Source organism: Macaca nemestrina, chromosome 3 (assembly GCF_043159975.1).
Source record: "Macaca nemestrina isolate mMacNem1 chromosome 3, mMacNem.hap1, whole genome shotgun sequence".
NCBI classification, from domain to species: Eukaryota; Metazoa; Chordata; class Mammalia; order Primates; family Cercopithecidae; genus Macaca; species Macaca nemestrina.
This window is the reverse complement of record NC_092127.1, coordinates 70,660,219-70,687,830: the sequence shown is the minus strand read 5'-3', so window position 1 is coordinate 70,687,830 and position 27,612 is coordinate 70,660,219. Positions and strand designations below refer to the sequence as shown.

Sequence of the window (27,612 nt, the reverse complement as noted above, 5' to 3'; positions counted from 1 at the left end):
AGCCTAGGTGACTGAGCAAGACCCTGTCTCAAACAAAGGAAGGAAGGAAGGAAGGAAGGAAGGAAGGAAGGAAGGAAGGAAGGAAGGAAGGGAGGGAGGGAGGGAGGGAGGGAGGGGAAGGGGAAAGGGGAAAAGAATCTTGAAGGTTTTCTAGTACAGGATAATGTCCACAGTCCTTTATCTGGGTGGGAGCAGGAAGGGTGAGAAACAGTGAGATGAGCTGCTACCAACATTTACTGCATGCAGCTCTGTGCCACGCTCTTCACACGTATTTTCTTTAACACCCACAACCTTGTTCAGCAGGTACTATTGTTTGCATTTTAAGAATAGGAAAACTGAGACTCATCCAATTTGCCCCAGGTCACACAATCAGTAAATGATAGCTTTAAAGGCCCTTTGAAGTTGAGTCTGAATCTATCTTTCCAGTCTTATTTCCAACATGTCCTTACCCCTGACATCTGCTTGCACTGGAAGTTTTAGCCATACAAGCTTCTTGCTTTCCTGGGATACACCACATGCTTTACACACCTCCATATCTGTGCACATTCTGTTCCCTTGGCCTGGAATCCATTTCTCCAGCTCTCTGCCTGCAGCTGTTATTTGCAAAGGCACAGTTGCAAGATGTGCAGTAAGTGCTACTAATAATAATATGGTACTTAGGTTTGTGAATAGCTCTCTTAAAAACAAAGAGCGAGAATTCAAGGTCAGAATTCAAGGTCAGAATCCCAGTGTCTCTCTCAGTGAGTGACATTCTAAACTCTGTGGAGCGGGTCAGAGAGGTGAAGACCCAGCTGACACACTGAGAAGGGGTGTAACCTGGGGCCTGCTGTCTTGTCTCTGCTATGGCCAGTAGTGAGCAAAAATGTGTGTGCTTTGATCTTATTGTTGCATGTATCTTTTACTGAAAATTACTGATAGATGCAGCATTAATAAGAACATAAGGATAAATGAAGAAGCATATGTACGAATCTACAGGTATATATACTGCATAGGAGAAAGAGACTAGCAAGGTTTTGGCCAGTAAAGACACATTAGCTCCAATGACCAAATCAGAGTAAAATTTACAATAATATTGATTATAAAATGTTAAGCATGTTGAAAACTCTGAAATTCTATGACTGTGAATTTATCATTTCTGTAGCTTTTGTTTGTTTGCTTGAGATGAAGTTTCACTCTTGTTGCCCAGGCTGGAATGCAATGGTGTGCTCTTGGCTCACCACAACCTCTGCCTCCTAGGTTCAAGTGATTCTTCTGCCTCAGCCTCCCGAAAAACTGGGATTACAGACAAGTGCCACCATGCCCGGCTAATTTTGTATTTTTAGTAGAGATGAGGTTTCTCTATGTTGGTCAGGTTGATCTTGAACTCCCAACCTCAGGTGATCTGCCCACCTCGGCCTCCCAAAGGGCTGGGATTACAGGCATGAGCCACCATGCCCAGGCCTGCAGCTTTTATTATTATAAAAATACTTTTAAAAAAAATTCAAATATCAAAGAGGGTATAAAGCTTTAAACAAGTCTACCTTCTCCTCAACTTTTCTTGCCTGGCCTACCCAATTCCTGTAAGGCATTCACTGTCAAAAATAATATTCATTTAGATATTCTCTACTCATATTAATATTGCCATTTTATACTACAGCAGTAAAGAACATGGGTCCCACCTGCCACGATCAGAATCAGCTATTTTATTATCTGAATGACATTGGACAAATTACTTAACTTCTCTAATTCTCAGTTATCCCACGACACAGGCAATACATTAAACTATACAAAATATTGTTGGGATAATTCCATCATCCAGTACACAGTATTAATCATAATTAAACATACTTGATTATCTTGTTAATATTACCTACAGTAGGCTGGGCATGGTGGCTCACACCTGTAATCCCAGCACTTTGGGAGGCCCAGGCTGTCAGATCACGAGGTCAGGAGATCGAGACCATCCTGGCTAACACAGTGAAACACCGTCTCTACTAAAAATACAAAAAATTAGCCAGGCGTGGGGCGGACATCTGTAGTCCCAGCTACGTGGGAGGCTGAGGCAGGAGAATCACTTGAATCTGGGAGGCGGTGGTTGCAGTGAGCTGAGATCATGCCACTGCACTCCAGCCTGAGTGACAGAATGAGACTCTGTCTCAAAAAAAAAAAAAAAAAAAAAAAATTTACGTATAGTAAAACTCTGAGGGGAAAAAAAAAATTCAGGGCCCACAAGGAAAAAAGGTCTATATTGTTTAAAAAACAGTCATATTTATTTATTTTTTCCTTATAAAATGGTTAATTTTAGATCCATAATTTCATAAACACACCACTATATAGTCTTTTATAAGTAGCAAATTAATAAAAGATAAAGCTCCTATGTGTTAAATGTTTTATTCCCTACAAAAATTTGTGTTTTCACCAAAGCCTGACTTTGCCTATAGGAGCGACTCATACAGAATTAATGAATACCACATATCATTCTTATCATGGCAGAAAATAGGTTGAGAGAAGCTGGCCTGGAGAACTCATAGTTTGAAATTCAGCTCTGACACCCTTTCCTCTGAGAGACATGTTATTAACACCCTCGACAGAGCTTATTGTCTCCATCTGCTCTTCTTTATAGAAAAGACTATTCTAGAATTAATTAAAGGCATTTGTATCACAACTTTAAGTATTCTACTGTCTTCTCTTGTAGATCAAGGGCTCCCTGAAAAGGAAGGACCTTGATTTTGTGTTTCTCCAACCCCCATTGAGACTACCACTTTCCATTCTATGGTGCTCCATAAACCATTGTGCAAGGAGCATTGTTTGTGATGCATTCCCCTGCAATCACATTTAGTATGTATTATGGATAATTGAAAGATAAATTCCCCCCAACTCGTCATGTATTTTAAGCATAACCACTGAAGGTCATTTTCTTATCATTTTTTTTTCTTCTTTTTTTTTGGCCAAATCTTACCCCCAGCTTTATGGTGGAAATAATAGCTAACTCAGAAAACGGTTCTTTGGCCAAGTTAAATGACAATGCCAGCACTTCATGTATAGTTGAGTTATGAAGGTCAGATTTTGAAATAAATGCAGATTTTGAAAGACTATGTGGGGAAAAAAGTGCTATGAGTACAAGATGTTATGGATATGGAAGCATTTACAACAGAAAAGAGTACACTGAAGCCTTTAGCTGGATATTTCAAGGACTTTTTGAAAAGACACATAAGAACTTTCCAAACAGTTGCTGTTTATCTTCATGACAAATTAGCAGTTTTTGTCTACTCTGTTTGCTTCAAGAAGTTTACTACTCCTGATTATATATAGATTTTACTTGGCATCTAGCTGATAGAAAATAAACCTATAATTCAAATAGGGGAGTACAGTTCTGAGATGTTTTCACTTGAATACACAATAAGAAAGCTTTAACTTTATGTTCTTTCTATTTCTACTCCCTGTGCACAGGGGATGAGACTCATCTCTGGTCTTCCGGGCAGAATATCCTGAGTTAGTTGGCTGACCAGCCACAGTCCTGGGCTTTCCAAAGTTACTCTTTGCCCTTCTCCCACCCCCATTTAAAAAAATATAACCAACGAACATTACGTTTTGTATTACAGAGTTACATCTCTTCCAGCACACTGTGAGCAGCCTCGGGGCAGGGACAGCAGCGGAGCATCACGCAGCCTCTGCATGAAACTGGCACTGGGGAGAACAATGTTTACTTTGCCAGCAGGGACGGTAGTAACTGCCATTGACATTACGTCCAACAGTGTCACTTTGTAAAGGCAGTTCCTTATCTATTTAAAAAGAGTTACGTACCTTTTATAAAGATAGTTCATTCTACTTTGTAAGAACACTATTATACTACACATTAACTTTGTATTTATGAAGTTATCATGAGTTGTTATATATTTAGATATGTTTATTCTCATTTTTAAATGTCAAGGTAAAAATATGCATTACTATAACAATAAAATTGCAGATATAACAAAAAATAAGATGCAAAAGATATGAAGAAACATCACATCGGCTGAAAAGAGCTGGACTCTAGTAAACTGGCTGATAGCTGACTATACTGATTGCTGCAGTCGTTGGACCGCAAGAGCAACCTTGGAGAACATGGCTATTAAGAACATAGTGCTTTTCATAATGTATCATAATTAGTATCAAATTTCAGATACATAGAATGCATGTACACAATGTGCTTTATATATTTTTCCTTGTAAGCTGTCAAGCAGCCTCTAGACCTCTTGTGGACTACCAGTGTGGAAACCATTGTTGTAAGACAGCATTGTTCCCTTTTAGAAATGAAATATGGGGTTGAGCTGGGACTCTACATTCAGATCCTCTGGCAGCCTGGGCTGTACAATTCTACTTTACTATGCTCTCTTAATTGGTGAAATAGTAGCTAATGAATATCTACTCATCCTTCCTTTCACACACTAATCCATGAACGTAATATTATTCCCAGTCCTGACTTCTTAGAGTAGAAAGACTTGTATGGTGATGTATGACTTATTGTGTACAGGAACATTTACATATGCATTTCTAGATAACTTACTGGAGGAGAGAGGAACAACAAAAACAACCCTTTCAAACTGAAACAGAAGGTACTTGTTTGTAGTAACGTGGAATAAAACAAATTCCCTTCTTTCTGAAGACCAACCAATTATTTGTTTGCTTCTGTTAGGTGAGCCCTAATATCTTCAAGTTGCTTTATGATATAATATTTGTTATTAATTTTTATGTTAAATTAACATATATTCTGAGACTTTTTGAGTGATACCCACAATAGCCTTTGATCCCATAAATGAATACTCTTGCAGATTAAAAAAACCCAACAAGAATCACTGTCTTAGAACCAAGTTATGCATTTAGATAAAAAATTATGTGGGAAGTGTTTCATAAACTCAGTTCTGTAATACAGTCGTTGCTGTTATTGTTGTTATTACTAAGCAGTTTATTTTAAAAGTTAATTTAAATTTAGCTTTAACAACAACATTTTAAAATTAATTTTAGAAACTAGCTGTCATGGCCAAAGTGGTTTGACTCTTGTGTTAAGGTAATAATGATGATTTAGAGTGAGGGTTTTTTTTTTTTTTGAGATGGAGTTTCGCTCTTGTTGCCCAGGGTGGAGTACAGTGGCACGATCTTGGCTCACCACAACCTCCGCCTCCCGGGTTCAAGTGATTCTCCCACCTCAGCCTCCTAAGTAGCTGGGATTACAGGCATGTGCCACCACGCATGATTAATTTTGTATTTGTAGTAGAGACAGGGTTTCTCCATGTTGGTCAGGCTGGTCTCGAACTCTCAACCTCAGGGATCCACCTACCTCGGCCTCCCAAAGTGCTGGGATTACAGGCGCGAGAGTGAGTGCTTTTTAATCATTATGGCTTCTTCAGTTTACTGTCTTCATTACTATGAGAATGATCAGAGTCATTTTGGGTTCCGCTTCCCAACTGAAGACATGGCCAACCTCTCATCTGCTTCTGGCAATCAGCATGCACATCTCTGTCATTGGCTGTCACAAGACCTTGGCCTGGCATGTTTGAAAATTCCATGGCTGTGGAGGGTGATATGGTAATCTGGTAGATCTGATACTGTTGGACTAACTTTAAAATAGACCATATAAAGTTCATATAAAAGCCAGAGGGAGGAGCTAAACTGGAAATCCTGGCAAAATGAGTTGCTCAGATGCTAACAGTGCTGGAATGGACACGCTGGGGGCAATCTGTGGTTTTGGCCGTTTCCTCCTGAGATTTGAGTGGAAGTTTGGAATAGCCTCTAGTGACCCACGTGTTTTAATGAAGACTGTATTTTCTTTCATAAATGAAACTTTCTTTCTTTTTGTCTCTCTGTTTTTAAAATTTATTTACTAGTAATCAGAAGTGGCTTCTTCTCACCTTTAGTGCTTCCATGCCAGCCTGGATGACAGGAGCGAAGACAGTCTCATTTTCATTAGAGTCTGCAAACATGTCTGGAATCTGGTCCAACAAACTAAAAGACATGAGTAAGCAAAAGGTTTGAAATGTTTAGCATATTTTAATACATTTCAAGCATTAAATCACTGACATTTCAAGCCTAAACACATATGGTATTTATTTGACACCAACACCTATAGGTAATTTTCCTTAGGAAATGATATCTTAGCATGGCTTGGCACCAAAATCTATGATTTGAATGGAACATTTACAAAATCACTCTTTGTAGATATTTTTTCTATTCACTGCATTACTGATCTCTTAGACCATAAATTCTTGGAACAGTGGCTATATCTTCAGTTATGACCATCATCATTAATACATTCATCCACATACAGGAAGTAGCTCCCTTGCAGTACCTTTCCAGAAAAAGAGGAAGAACCGATAGGGTTGAATGTGAGTATTTAAAAAATTCTTTCTCTTAGATACTGGTCTATATTTTAAAAAGACGGACTTAACACAAATGATAGAGTTTAATAATCCATGTCTTAAAACCCCCTTGCTAATGATAAAACAATGTATGATTGAATCAAAACACGGTGCAATTAAAGACAGACACCTGATTCACTTTTAAATTATAATACACTTGATATTTACTTATGAATCACAGATTGAGATTCTTGATAGTTGACAAGGAAACCATCCAACAAAGGAACAAAGACTTCTCCAACATCAGTCACCACCATCATCTGAGGCTGGGCCAGATTACTCTTCACATTAAAGAAATGGAGAACTTTGTTATACGTGATAAAACCCACTCGAATTGCAGACATCTCTTCTTGCTCTTCCCTGTAAGGAAAAAAAAAAGTTTTTGAGATGCTTTACAAATTTAGAATGAAAAGGAGGTTTCTATCTGAAATTCAGTAAGTGTGTCTTCTATAAAATACATAAAGACATGTTTAAAGTTTTTGTCTTACTTTCTGTTACTGGGTGTAAACAATACTAGTCATGGCAATAGGGGATAGGAGTTACTACAAAAATAAACTGATAAGGAAAAAAATCCTCAAAATTCTACGTAAAAATCAAGTAAACACTTGTTCATATTTCTGTAACATATTTATTTTCAATCTATAGAAAACAATAATGCTTTTTTCATGAATAAGCTAGGCTTATTATATTCCTTATAAACAAGGCTCTCTCAAAAGTCACCAGAAGGTCAGAAGAACAAATGGAATATTTGAAGCAAGGGATGAGGAAGCCACACTCATATTACTAAGAGGACAGCTGCTTTTACTGAGAAAACACTTGCTCCTCTTCTCTGATTCTTTTCTTACACATCAGAGAATCTCAACAGAAAACAGGATAGATTTGGGGAACTATATAAACTTATAAACACATAGTATAAATATATAAAGTAAGTTACATTTATAAAATGACAGTGTAATTGTTATTAGGTGACCATTTATGATGGTCATGGCAAAGCACTTTTAAAAAGCTCCAAAGCTCCAAAACTTTAACAAAAAGTAGATTTTCTTTTTTAAGGAATTCCAAAATGAGGCCTTAGTATTCTAAGTGTAAAGGCATGAATGCTGTCATTCCAGTCTATAGTCTATAGTAAGTACATTCAGAATTTCAGGGTCTGAACTTCAGTTTCACGCTTGCTGAGTGCATTGTACAGTCTATTTTTCTCTCCTCTAAAAGAAAACACCTAGATACTATTGATGCCCTTACTAATTTTCAATGGAGAATATTATGCAGTGCTCAATGGTTAAGGGAAAGACACAAAACATACATGCCACTTTCTTTGACCATTAGATGTCAGCATAATTTATTTTGATTAAAGGACAACTTTCTTGAAAAGGAACCTGGTTTGCCCAGCTTCTAAATTTTCTACATGGCCTAAAGAGTTACTCGAGTACAAGGGAGAGGAAAATGGAAGTATCTAGATGGAAGTATCTCAAGTTCAAATTGCTGATTCTGCTGCAGACTTACCAATTTCTTTGATATGTCAACAGAGTACAGGCTGATAAGGTACTGGCTCTGAACTATGTTTTCTTCTCTATTTCCTTCACTAACTGAGGGTATTTGTTCTTCACTGGGCAGTTTAAATAGATTCTCATAATCCCTTCCAAAAGCACTTGGAAACTGTTTATATTCTGGACACTTGCAAAGCTTTCAGAAATGAGAATTCCCTATTCTTTCTAACTACACATACACAGACACTCACACACACCTCAATATCCTAAATGGTGCAACTTTATGCAACTAACCACTATGCTATACTGCATCCATGCTTGCCCCAACCCCCACCCGATTCATTTGAACCTTACTCTTCAAAACCAAGTGCAAATTCTTCCTCCTCTGTGAAATCTCCCCTGATGCTACCAATTAGAAGTCATTTCCTCTTCTAAACACCTATAAATCATTCTCATTGGGCTCTTAGCATAAGGTACCTTTTAGTAAACATTTCATGAATCCCTGACTACACGCTAATAAAGGGCAGGACCCAAAGCTTATGTTTTCTGTCCCCTGAGGGTCGAGTACAATGTGGGGAATTCGACATTTTATTGAGGATGATTATAATGATGGTGAAAAACTGGACTTGGGATGGCAAGTTAGAGCCCCAACTGATAACCCAATAGTATACATTTTTTCCCAACTCCAGTTTAGTGATGTCACCCTGATAGTTTAGAACCAGCCTGGCTAGAAGCACTGACACCATGGATTGAGCTAACACTACAAGTCAAGGCTTTATTTATTTATTTTTTTTTTTTTTTGAGAGCTTTTTTTTTTTTTTTTTTTTTTTTTACCAGCACTCCACTAGTTAAGCTCCCATTTCCCAGTAAAACTTTTTATGACATTAGGTGAAAAATATCCCAGCAAATCACAAAGGGCTTTTATTCTCTTTTAATAGTTAATTTAGAATCAACTAAGGCAAAAGACACAAAAGAAAATCTACAGAGGAAAATCTAGATTACTATTTCCCATTGGATTTGGACATTTTCAAGTGACGGGAAAGGAGTATCCTGGGATTCACCGGGTTCACTTAAGATCGAAATTAATGTTTTTTAAAAGCATCTAATCAGAACATCCTACATTATTGCAAAATATTAGTCCTGGTCTCCATGGGAATTTTTTTTTTAATTTGTTTGAGAAACAGAACTGTCCTAAAATTTTCTTCAACAGTATCACTGCCTTATTAAATCATATCCAGAAGAAAACTAATTTTCAGCCTCTCCTTTATATTAATTCTAGACAAGTTTTGTGAAGTTATAAGAGATTTCATAAAGACTAATACGTTGATGTTCTTTTTTTCAATGATTACTTCTCTCAATGCTTGCCCCATCATGGAATGAACCTGACACAGCAATACGGAAGACATTAGTAACTAGATGAACCAGAAAATTTTAAGATCTAGCATTGGGAACATTTTAGTTACAGCAGCATTAAAAACAGACAGACAAAAAAAAAAAAAAAAAAGCCAAATTAACTAAAGAGTTTGAGCTGAATAACAGATGAAACATTTCAAATCTTTTCTTTCCTGTTCCAGAGAAGTCAGAAAAGTCTGGCGACCTTGAGAGGCCAAAGGTATAAATTCAAAGTTAAATAGTAAAGAATGAGGCCTTCCTTTTTCAAAAGATCACCTAATAGATTAACACACCCTAAAATGTTAATCAAGACTTCTGACTGTGCTTTTCAAAAAGCTGTTTGGCAAGTAGATCAAATTGATGACAATCTTACCATTAAAAAAACAAAGTTACACATATGCACAGCCCAAAATAAATTTCAGGGGATAAGAAACAACCAGATTTGTTTTAAAAGATAAAGGAGAAAAAGGTAATTGGCTTGAATAAAATCTTTTAAAAGAGAGATCGGAATAGTGGCAGAGAATAACCAACAGTATCCTTTTATTTTTTTTCTCCTATCTTTACAAAGTCACACATCTCTGCTCCAATGGGACATAAAGTTATAATGACACCAAAGGAAAGAGTGTGATTTCATAACTTATATCAAAGGCTATTAGCTTCATATCACCAGCGTTGATAAGGAACAAGGGACTGGTGAAGTAACTGTCTAGGATAATGGATTCATTTGAGAGAAGGAAAAGAGAGAAAGACCATTTCCAGAAATTAGAGTAGTTTTCTTTCATGCTAATCAAGTTCAAAATTCAGATTAAACCAGCCCCATGAGAGAGTTCTGTAATAAAATATATCATATTCAGTAGAAAATCCATACTTCTCAAGTTTCCTTAAGAATAGGGTAAGGGAAACTACAGTCGCAAACACATCTGCAGGCATCAGATGCCTTTCTTATGCCACCATCTTCAACTTGCTCCCAGCTCGTTCTTCATTTTATAATTTAGTTTGAAATTAACTCGGTGTTTTTTAAACATCCCCACTGCTTTCCCAAACCATCTTTGAAAATATTATGACTTCAGCTTCACAGATACAAACAAAACTACTCCTGGGAGGTCCAGAGTTCGTTTATCTGAGCCTCACATCTCCCAAAGCACCAGTCATACGTGCAAAGAATATAGAGGGGTGGGGACCCAAAGATTCATGGAGCTCTAAGGGCTGAAGCCAACATCCCACCCTCCAGAAAAACATCCTTTTCCAGAACAAAGATTGCTGATGTTCAGGGAGGGGATGGGACACGTAGGGACTAAGTTACAGACAACATTTCCCAGCCTGTTCATATTTCCTCGCATGAGGGATGGCATTCTCCCTGACCATGAATCTCCTTACTAGATGTTATTCCTCATCCTAAACAACTAGCTTTTATAATAAGATAATTTTAAAATAGCCATGTTTGATATTAGTTTTAATATTAGTAATAAGACAGAAAAATAAAAGGATAGTGCTAGTTATTCCCTGCTAGTTTCTAAGTATCTCTCTTAAAAGCTTTTATTCAAGCCAAGATACATTTTTTCCTCTCTTTCAAAACAAATCTGGTTGTTTTTTCTCCCCTGAAATTTGTTTTGGGCTGTGCATGTGTGTAACTCTATATTTCTTATGGTAAGATTGCCATCAGTTTGATTTACTTCTTTGTATTAAAGCAGGTAATATGCCAAACAGCCTTTTTAAAACACGGTCTGAAGTCTTGACTAAGGTCGAGGTTATGTTCATCTGTTAGCTATTAGAATTAGTTTCCCACCTTTCCTTGCTGCCCTCTTGCAATGGCAAGGAATGTGGTGCATCTCAGGCTGTTAACTTACAGGACACAGAGGCAGTAAAGCTGCAAATGGGTTGGACAGCTTATCATAAGGGCAAAAGGAAACTGCTTAAAAATCTACCATCTCTGCCATAAGACAACAGTTCAGTTTCCTGTCATCCCTTCGAACTCTGCCATGCTCAGCAACTACTAGTTTCCACTGGAAAATCAATGCTTTGAAAAGTGAATAACACCTCCAAAGTCTTTTCCATCACACTGTTGGGATTCTTCTCATAATTTATAATGTACTTTGAATGTTTTTTACCATAGCATTTTTTTTTTACCAGTTTGTTTCCTTTGCTTTGTACAAAAGATCACTCTAACTTTCTAAGGACTCAAAACAATGGTGCTGTTTGATTTATGACTAATTACCCAATGTCCTCATTAGCAAAAAATATCAATTGGTCATTCAGCACTTATCTTCTGGCCAATAAATTAATGAGGCAATAATGTATAAGTTGTAAAAAGAATGACAGTTCCCTTACTTTGGAAGTTTTTCCAGCATGGTCTTCAGTTCTTCACATATGAGCTTGACAAGTCCATTCTTTATGTTACTATATGAAACATCAATCATGAAGATAAAGGCTGGTGGATTGGGAGGCTTATTCTTCTATAGGAAAGCAAACACATCACATAAATAGATATAAAGTAAATACATTGCATAATCAAATGTCAATACTCATCAGAAATTCTTGAAAGTTATCAGATGTTTCATTTAATATTTAGGATATAGCATCTGTGGAATTAAATCATTTTTCCAGAATATCTAGAGCATCTGGTTTCAGATGCTATTAAAAAGATAAAAGAAGTTGTTTATTTTTCAGGGTATGACTTGGGTCAGTATTGAATTAGACACTATTATGACATCTAGCACAGAAGGTTCACTTTTGCAAAGCTTTATTATTACAGTTGCTGAAGGGAAAGTACAGAATTATGGCCAGACTTGCTTGTAACTCTCTGCCTTACAGGTCGAAATATGTTTGGCACACTAACAAATTATGCTAAAAAAGAGTACACATAATAGTGTTTGTTTTTGAAACTGTAATAAAACTTCATTAACTTGGATGTCACTATTTTAGACTCTCTTCTTCTATCAGCTCTTTCCATTTTAAAGATATGAAATTGTTTAGGAAAATATAACTGTATACTTTTAAAAACTGTACTATATTTTTAAGCACTGACCTAGTTTTTTACATATTTGTGGTAACATAGAATGTTAGGCCTTTTATCTGTTTAAAACAATCACTGTGACATAAAGCAGCTGCTATGAAAATGTTTTTTAGTTGCTGCTCCCTTTACTGGCTGGTGTTCAAACAGCTTTTAGGAAGTGATCCTTCAGTTGCATCTTACAAAATATTTAGAAAAGAGAGCCACAGGCAAACAACTCTAGTGACCTACACTACAGAATAAAGAATTTAGACCAACTTAATTTTTAACTTTATAATAAATAAACAAAAATGTTCTAAAATTGTATTGTAATTATTTTAAAATTAGACAACAATGTCTGTAAATTATCTTACTGATTTATTCTATATCCACTACAAGGCTAGATATAACTTTTTAAAACAAAATCCTTCATTTTAAATAAAAACAAATTATAGGACTTAAAAATCATCATCCTGAAAACTTTTACCAAAATCAGACCAACAAAGAAATGAAGGAACTCTGCTGTCTATGTGAATAATTTTTATTGCAAATCATTCCTGATTCACACCTACTTTAATTCACAGCATAGACTTATGCTGATTTATATCAGCATATATAACGGATGAAAATAACAGCCATTTCCATTAGTTAAACCAAAACCTCTTTGTGACAAACCCAAGTGTGCTGTACCATTCTTGTAATCTCTTCTATCAGCATTACCAATTCCTCATGGAATATTTTCCATATCTCCAACTTGCACATTTCTACAGAAATGCTTCACTATAACTGGTGAAATATTCAAAATTAGTTCATCATTCCTCTAAATCACATTCTCTTCCCATTTCTCTATATGGGAATAACATCACTATATGCCAACTCAAGGCTTTAAAGTGTGAAATTAGATTTGGCTGTTCCTTTTCCTTCAATAACTGAGTCCCATTGTTTTCAGTTTCAGAATGATTCTTTAACGATGTTTTGGCCCATCCCTACTCATAACCATCTGAAAGCTTGTCATCTTGCGCCTAGGTAACTGTCAGGGCTTTATCATTAGCTTTCTTAATCTATTACCCTACCCATTCAATCCAGCTGGCTTTGTCCAGCCAAGCTTAACATGTATGTACTCTATAAAATGCTGGTTTTCCATGCCAACTTACTAAAACTGCTCTCTTTAAGGTCACTGAACCATCCAGACTGCAAACTACAGTGACTTGAAATAAAAATCCAGCTCTCATCCTAGATCTCTTCTATCTCTTTGCAACTTTAGGCACACCAGACCACTTTGGCTCTCTTAGCTGCCAGAACACTGGAACATCATTTCCTCTCCCAGTTCTCTAACTGTTGCTTCTGTTTTTCATTTTCTCATCTTTACCCAACTTCTCTCCTCCCACCCATGTCCATCACATAAATCTTGTTCATTTGCTCAGTTTTAACCAGCACCTCTATATAGGCAACTCTTCAAATTCTCTCTCATCGTGATTCCCTTTGAGCTCAAGACCAGCATTCCAATTAACTACACATCCATATAAAAGTTCTGCCAGCACTGTAGACTCAAAATTTTAGAGATTATGACAACATTTCTCCCACTATACTGGTCTTTCCTATAAGAAACTTATAAAAAAACACAATAAGCTAAAATAACCTGGGCTTGAAATCTCTCTGTCTCCATGGAATTGTCCACCTCATTTAGCATCCACAACCAATTAATTGTGAAGGCCCATGTGGCTCTTTTAGTTCCAGTAGCCAAATTTAGATCCTCAATTTCTCTCTTTGTCTATTATTTTTAATTGTGGCAAAGAAAACATAAAAATTGCCATCTTAACCATTTCAAGTGTACAGTTCAGTGGCATTAAGTACACTCACATTGCTGTGCAACCATTACCACCATCCATCACAGAATGCTTTTCAGCTTGCAAAACTGAAACTGTACCCATTAAACAACCTCTGTTTCCTTTCTGCAGCACCTGGCAATCACCATCCCATGTTCTATCTCTAGGAATTTGACTACTCTACATACCTCATATAGAATCATTCCATATTTATCCTTCTTGTGGCTGGCTTATTTTACTTAGTATAACATCCTCAACATTCATCCATGTTGTAGCATGGGTCCGACTTTCCTTCCTTTTTGAGGCTGAATAATATTCCATTATACGTATATACCACATTTTGCTTATGCATTCTTCTGTCGATAGACACCTGGTTGCTTCCTCCTTTTTGGCTATTGTGAATACTGCTACTATGAACATGGATATACAAATATCTTTTTGAGACTCTGCTTTCAATTATTTTGGGTATATACCCAGAAGTGAAACTGCTAGGTCATATGGTAATTCATTTTTTTTTTTTTTCCAGATGGAGTCTTGCACTGTCACCCGGGCTGGAGTGCAGTGGTGCGATCTCGGCTCATTACAACCTCCACCTCCCGGGTTCAAGCGATTCTCCTGCCTCAGCATCCCAAGTAGCTAGGATTACAGGTGCCATCACTATGCCCAGGTAATTTTTGTATGTGTATGTGTGTATTTTTAGTAGAGATGGGATTTCACTATGTTGGCCAGGCTGGTCTGAAACTCCTGACCTCGTGATCTTCCCGTCTTGGCCTCCCAAAATGCTGGGATTACAGACATGAGCCACTGTGCCCAGCCAGTAATTCTATTTTTAATTTTTTTGGGGAATTACCATACTATCCTCATTTTCTCTTAGTTGGACGACTACATTAATTTCTAATGCACCCTTGCCTCTAATATCTCCTCTCATTATACAGACTGCTGTCAGAATAAACTGTCTGAGGCTCAATACAGATCACAAATGCTACCTTCTCTGAGAACAGGAAGTTTACTGAGTCCTCAGAGCCTAGCACAGAGCATGGCACCACAAAGAGTGCTGCTCATCAACTGTTGACTGAGTTAATGGATGAATGAATGGAACAACTCCACCTTCACCTTTAATTGTTCTCATGGCCTATTGAATTAATGTAAGTTCTTCAATGGCCTGACATTCAAGACCTACCATGACACTCATTTAACAAACATGTATAAAAACCTAAGAAATCAAAGATACGATGCTGGACCCGGGGGAAAATAAAAAGATAGACTGTGTGTCTCAAAACAACGTCCCAGCTTTACTTCCCATTATTCCCAATACGCATTCTCCCAACAATTTAAGTGGCTGACATTTCCAAAATATCTCCTGTCCAGAAGTCACAGACTAGTGGGCTTAAGCCAAGAATTTGGCTGGAAAGTGTTTTGCTTGGCACAGTGTTTCAAAATATATTTGAATTTGAATGTGTTTTGAGGGAAGGGGGAATATACTCTGTAATTATCCCGGTCCACGTCACTTCATCTACAATGTCTGCCTAGCCCCTAAAGAAATCTGAGTAAATTGTCAATATGTTTGTGAAATTGTTTCTGCTCACTGTTCTAGTTACCGTGTCCAGGCTCATAGTTTAATCAGCTCAAATGTTACTTCCTCTATGAAGCCTTCCCAATCCTGTTTTCTTATGGCACTATGATTGTTCTATTCTTACAGCATTTATCATATTTGAGTTTATATGAAAATTATTTACATTTCTTATCAGGTCTATACATTGTAAGTACCTTGAGAGCAAGTTTATCATCCTGCTAATTTTGTTATGCCTTACGGCACACAGACAAGTACCTTAGACATGTTAGGCATCTGGTAATGTCAAAGTGAATTAAGTGAAGAAACTACATTTTTGTTCAGGAGAAAAAAAAAAAAAAAAAAGCTGACTTGGAAGGAGACTTCACATTTCAAGTACACTTTCCATGTAGCTATATTCCATAAACTTATTAATGACGAACTCTCAGTCATATGACAAAGCTGAGGCCTTTTTTTTTCCAAGGCAATTCCAGGATGATTGTGTTAATACTTGCTCACGTATACACAATGTACTGATTAGAAAATAGGGCTTCTGTGGTCACACAGACACGGTTTTCAGTCTGGCTCCACTACTTTCTGGATGTATGGCCTGAAGCTGGCACTTACGCAGTCTCTAAGCCCAAGTTTCCTCAAATAATGATGGTACGCACCACATGCGTTCACCGTGAGGACTAAATGATACGATACATAGAAGGAATTTAGCCTACAGCTTGACACATGGTAAATGTTCAATAAATGTTAATTTTACTATCTAAAATCAACATTAAGATGAGCCAAGATGAATAGGAAAATGTGATTTTGTAATTCCTCTTTCCAAGTGCATGGTGTAAAAAATACACGTACAAATTAAATAAGCTTTTTCATTGTCTGAATAGCTAAGCCAACTCATCATTATACTTCATTTACATTTTAAATTATAATTAAATTTGAAGATGTTTACAGCATATTTATTATGAACTCTACTTGGAATAATAAAAGGAAGATTATGCTTACGAAAAGTTCTTCAAAATGTACAATTGTTATTTGGTTCCTTGCCTGGCTGGGCGAGATTTCCCATCAATTAGACTTCTGGAATATTTCCAGATAACAGAGTTTGAAGATACTAAGACTTTTGTTCCCAGAAACAGATTTGACTCTCTGCCTAAGTTTCTACTAAAAAAGCATATAATCAAGATCATGTCGCTTTTTTGGCAGAGAACTAGAAACTGAGAGCAGGGTTAGATTTATACTATGGTTGCAAAGATCAGCGAATAAATTTTCCATCATTAGTTACAATGGCTTTCTTACATTGAATTAAAACATTAAATGTTTGTGTGTTGCCCAATGGTTCTCCTTCAGTTAACAGCAATTAGGAACACATAAACTGTCCAAAAGTCACTGTATTTTAGGACATGCTTCTTGCCTAAAATAAAGCATCTGTAGCAAAAATATTCCTAAATTTCCCCAAGTATGTTCAGATGTTGCAACATCTTAAACTAATAATGCATTACATTTTAACAACTAGTTCTGTGTAATATATTGCAAAATAATCATATGAAGCAGTAAAATCAATGCAATAAGTTATGTTAGTGGAAAAAAATTTTAAGGCCCAGTCAATTGAAAAAAATTCTAGTTAGGAAAAATGTTCATTATCATCTATACTCAATATGTGACTGCTCCCCCGCAGACATCTATGAAAGAAATCTGTGGGTCAGAAGCTGTTTTCTGGGAATTGGGCATTAGTAGGCACTCATTTTTAGAAGAGAAAATAAGAAAATAAGTTAGAATGACCCTGTTTCTTCAAGTCCACACATGGTGCTTCAGATATGTGCTGAAATCCGAACGATACCCAAGAAGATGTGATTTTCAAATCAGTGAAGAATTTTAAAGCCCTGCAAGGTACCCATAATGGTGTCATTGTGATACTGGACAAGGGAAATGGCTAGTCCTGGGAATAGTAATACCCGCAAATTCATTCTTTTATTCATTCCACGTACACTGATCAACTCCTATCCTGTGGCAGATAGTGTGGTAAATGTCATAAAGATGACTAGGATATCAGAATCTATGAAGATGGCAGACATGTAAGAAGATTTAAATTCCATGGGGATAAATGCTAAAATAGAGATATAGACCAAATTCCATGAAAAAACAGAACCTATAGTAAATAATTACCATGATAAAGACAGAGAAAGTTGCATATGCATACACACAATAAAATTTCAGCCAGGCATTACAGAAAAGAGAGGGGTTTGCCAGTTGGGGTATGTATAGATGTGACAGGAGAATGGAAAGATATTCTGGTCAAATGAACATCTGGTATAAAGGCATGGAATTGTCAAAGGGGCTGAGTTCAGAGTACACTGTGCAAAGTTTTGTATAACTGAAGATACAGCTGAGGTGATAGTTTGGGGGGCAATGCTTAACGGCCTTATAAAGAAAGCTAAATCTTTTTAAATTTAATTTTTTAGAAAAGAAATAACCAATAGAGGTTTATGGGAGGCAGTGAGTGTGGGGGCGTGTCTTATGGTCACATTATAGAGCAGAAAAATCAAAGGCGAGGATCTCAGCCTGCTGAGATAGACAGTGTAAGGGGGATTCTGAGAGCCCAAACCATTGTGGTAGCAACGGGAGTGAAGGGAGGTACAGAAACACATCAATAGTCCTACTAACAAGTTTGGTTGAGCTCTTCTCTTGGATGGGAAGTTTTCTGAGACTCTTTACAGAATAAGGGAGGCAGAGGCACCGTATGGAACTATTGCATTAAGAACCAGCTGTATTCTGTCTGGCAGGGAAGAGAAATTATTATTTTCTATTTCTGACACCACATTTCAGTTTTTAAAAATAATCCCTCCAGTAGATGGTTTGGCAGATGAATCATGTTAACAACCTAGAAGATGGGATCTGTGTCTTATGCATTTCTACCACTCCACGGTACCACCAAAATGCTTTGTTTGCGAATCAAGAGTCAGTTCTTTACATATGAAAGTTATTCACTTGAATTTAACATCAATGTATAAACACTTGAAGTTCTGGGAACACTTACTCTGCAATAATCCAAAGTGGCAACATATTCATAAGATCCTAGAGATAACTCTGGTTTCTCATAGTGGTCCAGTCTTCTTCCAATGTGGTCCAGATGTTGGAAATAGAATGGTGGAACTAATAAAAACAAAATAGGAAAGAAAATATTTTGTTTTCATAAACAGACAATTTAGTAAGTTCTCAAAACTTATTATGGGAGGAAAGGAGTTAGCATCAGGAAAAATGTATTTTAAAGCTGGAATGTAGCATATCGTAAATACCTACTATTTTAAAAATATGTCTTGGAAAAGAGGAGGGTTCCTCTTCTATAAGTTATTGATGACAAAGAACGTTTATGATTTAGACCATCCTAGAGAAACAGGGTATAAAAGTATTGGTGTTTCTAAGTTGTCACAACCCAAATTCAATTGTCCCCATTTTATTACCTCTTTTAAAAAGAATTCTGACTTTTCTATTTGAATTTTTAATATACCTAATAGAAATAAACATTCGTTATTTGAACTATACTATGAACTACAATATTTATTATGCTTTAATTAAGAGACGTCTTCACCCATGTGGAGTTTGCATGGTAATCTTTAATGTTTGGGCTTAAGAGTGGAGAGGATTACTGTATTAGGGAAAGACTACACCACTAAGATCTCAGCTAAGGAACTTTAATTTGATTCAAATGTCTAAGAAGGTTAGTTCTGGCAAAGATCTGGAAGTCATCCAATAGCACGGGAACACTTATGAGTCACATACTGAACACTTGGACAAATATGGCCTGGTATCTCTGTAAAAACGAACTCCTGTTGCCTTGAGATTAATAGGGCTGGCTACTAAACCACTGCCAATAAAAGTATTCAGAAAAACTACCAATGAATGCTCTGGTTTTAAGCTTTTTGTAAAGAACAACATTACCATTGTAAAAACTGTACAAATAATGCATCTCGTTTTTAAACCAACAATTCGGCATTATTTATTTTTAGCTGTGAAACTGACATAAGAATAACAAGACTGTTTTCTGAGGTTGTTCTTTTTTAAAAAAAAAAAAAAACCACTGAAGCTTGATTTTTCTACGTTGTTACTGTATCATGGCCATTTCTTTTAAAGTAAGTTTTATAAGGTTCTTATGCACATATGGATCTCTGAATTTGGAAGATTCAACTCTTGAAAAGATTACAGAAGTAGAAACTGACAGGCTCAGCTGAGCTAAGTAAGCTTTGAGGGTCTTCAATTGCTATTTTGCTACATTTAGATGAGATGGAGGATGCTGCCTTGGCTATCTTAGAATGCATAGTACAGTAGTTTCCACATAGTATAACATACAATTCATTCTCATCTACACACAGAAATGTAATATGTGAAATGTTTTCCTTTTAAATTTTCTTTTATATTCATTAGCATTTAATATTGTCTATCATCTTTTATAAGCCAACTTTCAAGTCATACCATAAATCATGCACTACCCTTTGGCCCCTGTCTTCCTGCATGTCTCTGACCACACATATTCCCCACTGGGCAATCTCTGGACACTTTGCAAGGAAATAAGAGTGGAACCACGAAAGCAAGCCTGCTGGGTCCTTTCTAACTCCAACAAACCTCTGTCTTTGTTAAACCTAAATGAAGAAGATAGGTGTCAGCATACATCTATGGGAGTCCAGCTTCCTTATAGGGACAAATATTTAAGCCTAGTATGAATAATTCTATTGGAAAATAAACATGGCAGCTTCCTAGGAATGGATACCTGAGGGAACATAATCTGCTGTGTTGAGACACAAGAATTCTGAGTCGTTTTTCTCTTCCTGGAAGTGGCTGGGCCTTTTAAGGCCCTGAGCCGACACTTTGGGTAGGAGGCCAAAGAGTCACAGCAAACTGAAGATCCTTGCTGCTCTTCATGGTGGGTATGATTTTGGTCACCTTTCTAAGAAAGCTGGGGGCTTGGGTGAAGACATCTGAGGAGCTGGTGGGCTCGCTGGAGGACTCTGTCCAAATGCTTTGGGAGAAGCCTCTGTCCCTTCTCAGGATTTTTTCCTCTAAAACTAAAGCACAGAGAAATGAATTGTCACAGGGTTCCTGAAATCCAGGTCCCAAGACTGAATGATAGCCATGAATTTGGATGCAGATTTCATCCAGGTTGAGAGAGGAAACAAGATCTTCCTTAGAAAGAGAAGTAAGGGTAGAGAACTAACAGAATCTGGTCTCAATGGGATATCCAATTTGCACTGAGTGGAAGCCACAGTTAATGCAAGGAGAGAGACGTACCAAGAGGCTTAGGCCATAGTCTGGGATGAGTCTAGAAGCCAATGATTCAACTCCACAGCAACTGAATTTAAGAACTGACCAAAGGTCTGCATGAGAAGCACTTGCAAGGCCAGTCTCTGGCACCCTAAGTTGGGTAAAGTCGTGGACTCTGTGTGTGCGAGATAAGAGGGCAGGGAAACAAGAAGGCAAGCAGCACTCTCCCACCAGAGAATGCTCACAGCCAAGATGCCATGAATGCAATGATGTAGGAGGAATACTGTCCCCAGCTCAGTTGGCATTAGGGAGTAGCCAGCACCCATGGGTAGAACCATGTGTTCATGGGCAGACAGTGCTATATGTTCTTCAAATCTAATTACCTGCAGGGAAGCCTGTCTACAAAGATAAGAAAGAGAGAAGAAAACTCATAATCATCATCACATGGTTCAAAAAATGTCAATGAATATAAGAATGTTCTCAGCCTCAGTATGTACCTCATTTAACAACAAATAATGAAAAATACAAAGACATGTTATAAATGTAATAAATGTAAGAACACTTTCAGCAATGCTGCAGTTTTCTTCAACATCAGTAAATTCGTACTGGAATAAAACAAAATATAATGAATATGGGAAAGCCCTACATTCCTTCCTCCTTAAACAATCCAACATTTACATCAGCGTGAAAAAAAAAATCTACATAAGTGTTAAAGCCCTTGGTTATACCTAAGCTTTTCCTAAGTATCAATGAGCTCATATTCAAGAATAACCTTGAGGAGTGAAAAAAGAGGAGACGTCTCCCAAGTTTATCATCTGTAATCACAAGAGGTAAAAATCTTATTTTCTTTCCCACTGAGGCTTTGTGGAAGGGGATTAAGAAATAAAAATTTTCCCCCTACAGTTAGTTTTCTAAGAAATATTTCAACTTCCATGTGGGGCTCATGTAATTACCTAAGGTTCAAAGGGGTTTAAATTTCCCAAACAGAGCCTGTCATAGTTGGTTTCCTTCTAGAGAAATTATAAAGAAGGTACTGCTATATAGAAAAAAGAATGTATGCTTTTCCTAAACTAAGAAGTACAACACATTTGACTTAATAAAGAATTTCACAAAGAGCTTTTAACAGCACTGCTTACCATCATTCACACAGTTGCAAAATCCACACTGATATCTCCTTCCTCCTTCAATGAACTGCATAAATGGGCACATGTAGGCCTTGCACCTGTTGCATCTGACTGGTCCACTCTCACCGTGATTTACCAAGTAAAGGGGACTCTATGGAGAAACAAGAAAAATTAAATGAACAGATGAGTGTAGGATTTCTAGGTATTATAATTTGGAAAGTCTTTTAATGGCAGGATTTTTTCTTTTCTTTTTTTTTTTTTTTTTTTTTTTGAGACAGAGTCTTGCTCTGTCACCCAAGCTGGAGTGCAATGGCATGATCTTTGCTCACTGTAATCTCTGCCTCCAGGGTTCAAGCGAGTAGCCTCAGTCTCCCGAGTGGCTGTGATTACAGATGCCCATCACCACGGCTGGCTAATTTTTGTAGTTTTAGTAGAGACGAGGTTTCACCATGTTGGCCAGGCTGGTCTCGAACTCCTGACCGCAGGTGATCCACCCACCTTGGCCTCCCAAAGTGCTGGGATTACAGGCGTGAACCACTTCACCTGGCCTAGTGGCAATTTTTAAGGAACTCAACTCTTAGCTTTTGCCCCAAGACAGTAAAAATGTCTTTATTGATAACACATGAATTCAAAGCTATAAGATGTTGTCCAGAATATTCAAACAAAAGTTAATTTAAGTTTATCTCATTTATAAGGATATATCAATATATGCATATTTATGTCTATGTGTGTATGCATATTTGCCAATATGTGTGTGGAGACAAACATACAGTGATGGTAATAATACTTAATTATTCTTACGTTAAAAACATTCTAGACAACTTGTGTCACACATTTTGCTAAGTTTCTTCATAGATTATAAATAAAGAGAGTTAGGTCTGATTTTAGACATTCTAGTTTGCATAGCAGTATGCTGCCTACATAGTTCCCCCAAAGCACATCAATTATTTCTTCAAAAATGCAACTATTTGAAGAAATATGCAATAATGTTCATTTATTTAGGCAAGGAGGCTGATCTACCTTTTCTGTTACTTTATTAGAAAGAAATGTTTCACAGAATACTCACAGTGTGGCTGGCCCTACTTTGCCAGAACTGAAAAAATAAATCATTCAATTGCTTCTTCCTCATAAACATACATAGAAGGCATGATACATCTTTTACAGTTTAGAAGTAAAAAAGTTCAGCATTAAGTCTGCTTTCCCAACACTTACGGCTTTCAGGAGAAAACCACAGAGATCCTTGTTTTTGTGAATCTCCTTAAAGATAACATTTAAAGAAAAACTTGAGAATTGCAGGCTTTGGCATGTCAATTTAATTTTTCTTTACTGAAAAAGATATAAATAAAGCAGACTGCTTTTGAATGGAGGCCTGAAGAGCAGGAGGTCAGTGGGGTGGGGGTATCAGGCTGTTTTCTGCTCCAGTCTTAGAAAACCAAGATCCCCCATTGTCCCTGCCCAGATGTTCAACGTGAAAGCTGAGGTTTCAGAAATCAGTTGGGAGGTCTCAGAGCAGAAAAAAACAGGTTTAACACAATACTCAAAAGAATCAGGGGAAGGATTTAAATTTTTTCCTTAATCATTCCCTTCTATTTCTGCACTGCCCTCTTCCTCACTTCTTGCCCCAAGAAAGCCAGAAGACAGATTGGATTTTCTTGTTTATGGTCGCTTCTGATCCACAGCACGGGCCTGACTCTGGTGCCCCACAGGTAGGGGTTGTGACAAGGATTAGGTGAGTAATACATGTGCAGTTCACAGCATTGTGCCTGGCAAAAAGTAATTGGAAAATTTTTATCTGGAACAGTCTTTCCTCTCTCAAAACCACTCAGCTCAGGACAGAGTCATCTTTGACAGGAGGATAAGTATGAGATGGGCTTCAGGTCCTGAAGGCTACCTGGTCAGTTACTGTAAAACATTATTGTAAACATGATCTAGAAGACAGAGAATAAACTTTCAGGAGATTCTGATACACTCCAATGGTTAAAAGTTGAGAGGCAGAATGCATTTTTAAAACACTCTAGGAATTTTATTTAAATACATAGTCACACATACAAATTCAAATATCTGATGTATACACCACTCTTTCAGACAAACTTTTTGTTAGAAAGGCATATAGTGACAAATATTTGTTCTCTTCAGCTGGTAACAGGAAGAAATTATTTGAGGAGGCAATAGAGAAGCAAAAACATGCAAGTACAAAAAAAGATTCTTAGAACAATAAATGGAGAGCTAGAAGAATAACAAGTGGGAGAATAAGAACCTGCTGTTCAGGTAGCTTCCACTGGATTAAAAGTGCAATTACCAATCATGACTCCAGTTACTGCTCTGTTCCACAACTCCAACCTCTCAGATCAGGAGATGCTTTCGGAAGTTAAAATTGGGAGACATTCTGCAGTTTCCATTCACTCAGCCAAGTTTACTTTTCTCATCCTTTTATTTTCAAAAAGTTCAAAGGCTGTAACAAATCCCCTGATTTTAGAAACCAAATATGATCTAATTATTTGCTAGACAAGCCAAAAGTAATGGAAGGAAATTTGACCTTATTATCACTGATATGATTTGCTCAAAGTCAGGCCCAGCCCAAAGTTACTGTGAAATTGTCGGCAATGAACACCTATGCATTCCAGTCCTGGCAGATTCAAACTTGCAGGACTGAAAATGAATGTCTAACAAGAAACTGGAGTCAAGTCATGACTGTGTCTAGGCTATTAAATACACTTACAGTTTTTTCAATTTTCACTTTTTTAGAAACCAGATGATGGATAGGTAAGTAAGGTCTTCAGACAACTGAGGTGACAGTAAAGAATGTTAAAAGCTTTTTAACTGTTTACATTTTATTTTCAGGCAACAGGGCAAGGGCTTCTAAATTACACTGGCTTGTTTCATCTCTCTCAGGCCATGTTGAAAACCATCAGAGATTTCCCTTTGCACTCTCCAGATGTCGGCTTATCTGCACTATAGTAGTGTGCATGAGCTCATAAATCGCTAACCTTACTTTTCTTTTGAGTTCGATCTTGGTGTGTATGGCTTTTTAAAAAAATCAAATTACTTTTCAAAACATTGCCTAAGTTATCTTTTTTCCTTACCAAGGGAATTATATTTACCTCAGAAATATTTTCCGATTTTAAAAATTTTTGTTTACAAATGTACTTTAATATTTAGCTCTTAGTATATCCTTGTCTGCCCTTTCTTTTCTGTTTTTCTCTTAAGTGGAAAAGAGAAAAGATAGAAAGACTGGCTATAAAAACCTCACCTGGCTATTGTTTGGTTCTGGCCTTGTGTGGCGTGAGTTTACACAACATGAAAGTGATAGGGAGGCTGAGGAAAAATGTGAATCTTTTCCTCGTATTTTTGGATTAACAGGGGTGTGCCAAATACTATGCTGATACTAATTTTACAAAAAGTGCTTTAATTGAAAAAAATGCATCTCTTGTGTATGTATATAATACTGGTTGATTTTGGACCACAAGTGAGAATATCATTCTAAGAAATGAGGCTTAGTACTAAAATGATATCCAACAATTAAGAAACAAAACAAAACAACTTTTGATTATTTTTCCATATAAAAGTAGTAGACATCAAGATGTATCTACCAATACCTTCTTAATACCTCTAGTAAAATTTTAAGTCTTCTTATTTGAATACATTACCAGTTTTCCAAGTATTCCTGCCATTCTCTTGGGTAACTTTAACATTTGTACCACAGGTACCTTTGAGGGACTTACAGTGTAGCAGAGTAGAAAGACAGTAAACAAAAAAGTACATACAAATGCAATGAAAAAAAAACAGGATATGAGGAGAAACAATACTTGGGAGAACATCATAAACAGCTCTTTTTAAGGCTCTTTTCAGCTTAGAAAGGCAATGTTAAACTGTTCACAGATTGTATTTCCAAAACAAACACAGATGCTCAAAGAAAATAAAGTACAGTATAGAAAGACCCAACATGAAAAATCTGTATCAAGTTTGTAGGCTGTGTGTATTTTTGTTTTGGCATCTATATTATTAAGAAAAATGTGAATACCCAAGCCTGGCTACAGTATTTCTGTTTTAGGAAAATAATGAATTGCAGTGAGGAACTAAAGAAAGCAGCTAAATACCAAAGTGTTTTTATCCCATAGATCCAATAGGTGGCACTGTGCAACTAAAAATTAAATCTGTATACACCTTATCAGTAGGCAAGAAAACAACCAAGATAATCACGCTACATTTATTACATGTAACTCTAATAACTTTTAACTGAACATGCTTTTCTTGAAGAAACTTTTGATAATGGTTTAAAAATATTCTGGGCCAAACAAAATACAAATAAACATGGAATACAAGACTATTTTATGCATACATTGTATAGAAACTACAGAATGTGCCAAATTTACTAATAGCCAAGAAAAACTTATTTTTAAAGTTCCTAATCCTCTGCCGACTTTCCTTGAGTGTGTGTAGGGAAACAGAGGTGCGGTTGGGATAGGGAGCCACAGAGTGGAGCAGGCAACCTAATGACGGCCTGGGAAGCAGAGAGAACAAGGACACGAATGCCCTGCTGCCAGCGTCCATGCCCACTCCCCACATTAGCCATCATGGTACAAAATAACAAAGCAACAGTGACATCTGGTACGTCCTGGCACTCGGCAGTACACTGCGATGAAGAAAAATGATTTTCTAAAGCAAACGCCAGTTTCCTGTTGGAACATCCTATCACAGGCATGGTGCTGGTAAAGGGCAGAGACAGAGTAGCCAAAGCCCAGATTTCAGGAATACTCTGAATGAGTAATGTCATACGTGCCCACACCCAGGACACTGCTGGGTGAAACTGGGCCCATCTCTCCTTTCTTCTCTCATTTGCCCACTACCCACTCTCCTTATCTTTCAGCACCAGAGTTCATGTAAGTTCTAATATATACACACAAACTCTTCAACCACCTACTTTCCCCTCTAACACTTATTCACTAATTTTTAAAAAAAAATTATTTTACATTTTCAATGTATACTTCTTCCTCCCCTTCTTTTTTTTTTTTTTTTTTTTTTTCTCTCTCTCTCTTTATTTCCTCCATTATAAGTCTTCAGGAAAGTAATCAACGTCCTGGGACTCTACAGTTGTCCCCACAGCACCAATATTCTACTTTACAAAGTGCCTGAAGGAAATACCTTGGCTAAGCAGTTACTGATCATGGGAAAGAAATTTTTACCTACAATGAGATCTAAATAAGATGAGAAGATTTAAAATAAGATCTGTCAAAATGTTACACAGTTTTCCAGCCTGATTAAGGATAATATTCAGCATCAACTTGTATTTCCCAGGAAATCACTGTAAATGTATCTCTCTGGCAGCAGTGATTTCCTACCGGCAATGTAACTTTGACAAGCGGCTACTTCTTGGAATTGGAGTGCTGCTTCTGTTTTGGAGCTGTCTCAAGAGGAGGTCAGTTGGTAATTTGGATTAATTGGGGGATATAAGTAGAAGCATGGAAATGGTATGTGAAAAGATAATCCAGAACCTGTGATGAACAACTATCCTTTAAAAATGTTAAACATTCAGACTATTAGGCATGCTGGAAGATAAGCAGAGTCAGTCAGATTCCCAAAGGATTATGCCCAGAGGCTAAAAGGAA

The 27,612-nt window shown here is 37.0% G+C and overlaps 1 protein-coding gene across 4 annotated transcripts in view; it reads right to left on the bottom strand.

The window, feature by feature from the left end:
• Positions 1-27,612, bottom strand: part of LOC105486188 (SEC24 homolog D, COPII coat complex component) — a 112,210-nt gene that overhangs the window by 23,641 nt on the left and 60,957 nt on the right. For all 4 annotated transcript variants that reach the window (XM_011748909.3, XM_011748911.3, XM_011748912.2 and 1 more), the window contains exons 9-13: positions 22,019-22,157; positions 18,664-18,779; positions 11,582-11,706; positions 6,543-6,734; positions 5,868-5,961 (exon numbers count right to left, since the gene is read on the bottom strand). In XM_011748909.3, coding sequence (XP_011747211.2) covers positions 5,868-5,961; positions 6,543-6,734; positions 11,582-11,706; positions 18,664-18,779; positions 22,019-22,157 — 666 coding nt within the window. The remainder of the gene's footprint in view (positions 1-5,867; positions 5,962-6,542; positions 6,735-11,581; positions 11,707-18,663; positions 18,780-22,018; positions 22,158-27,612) is intronic.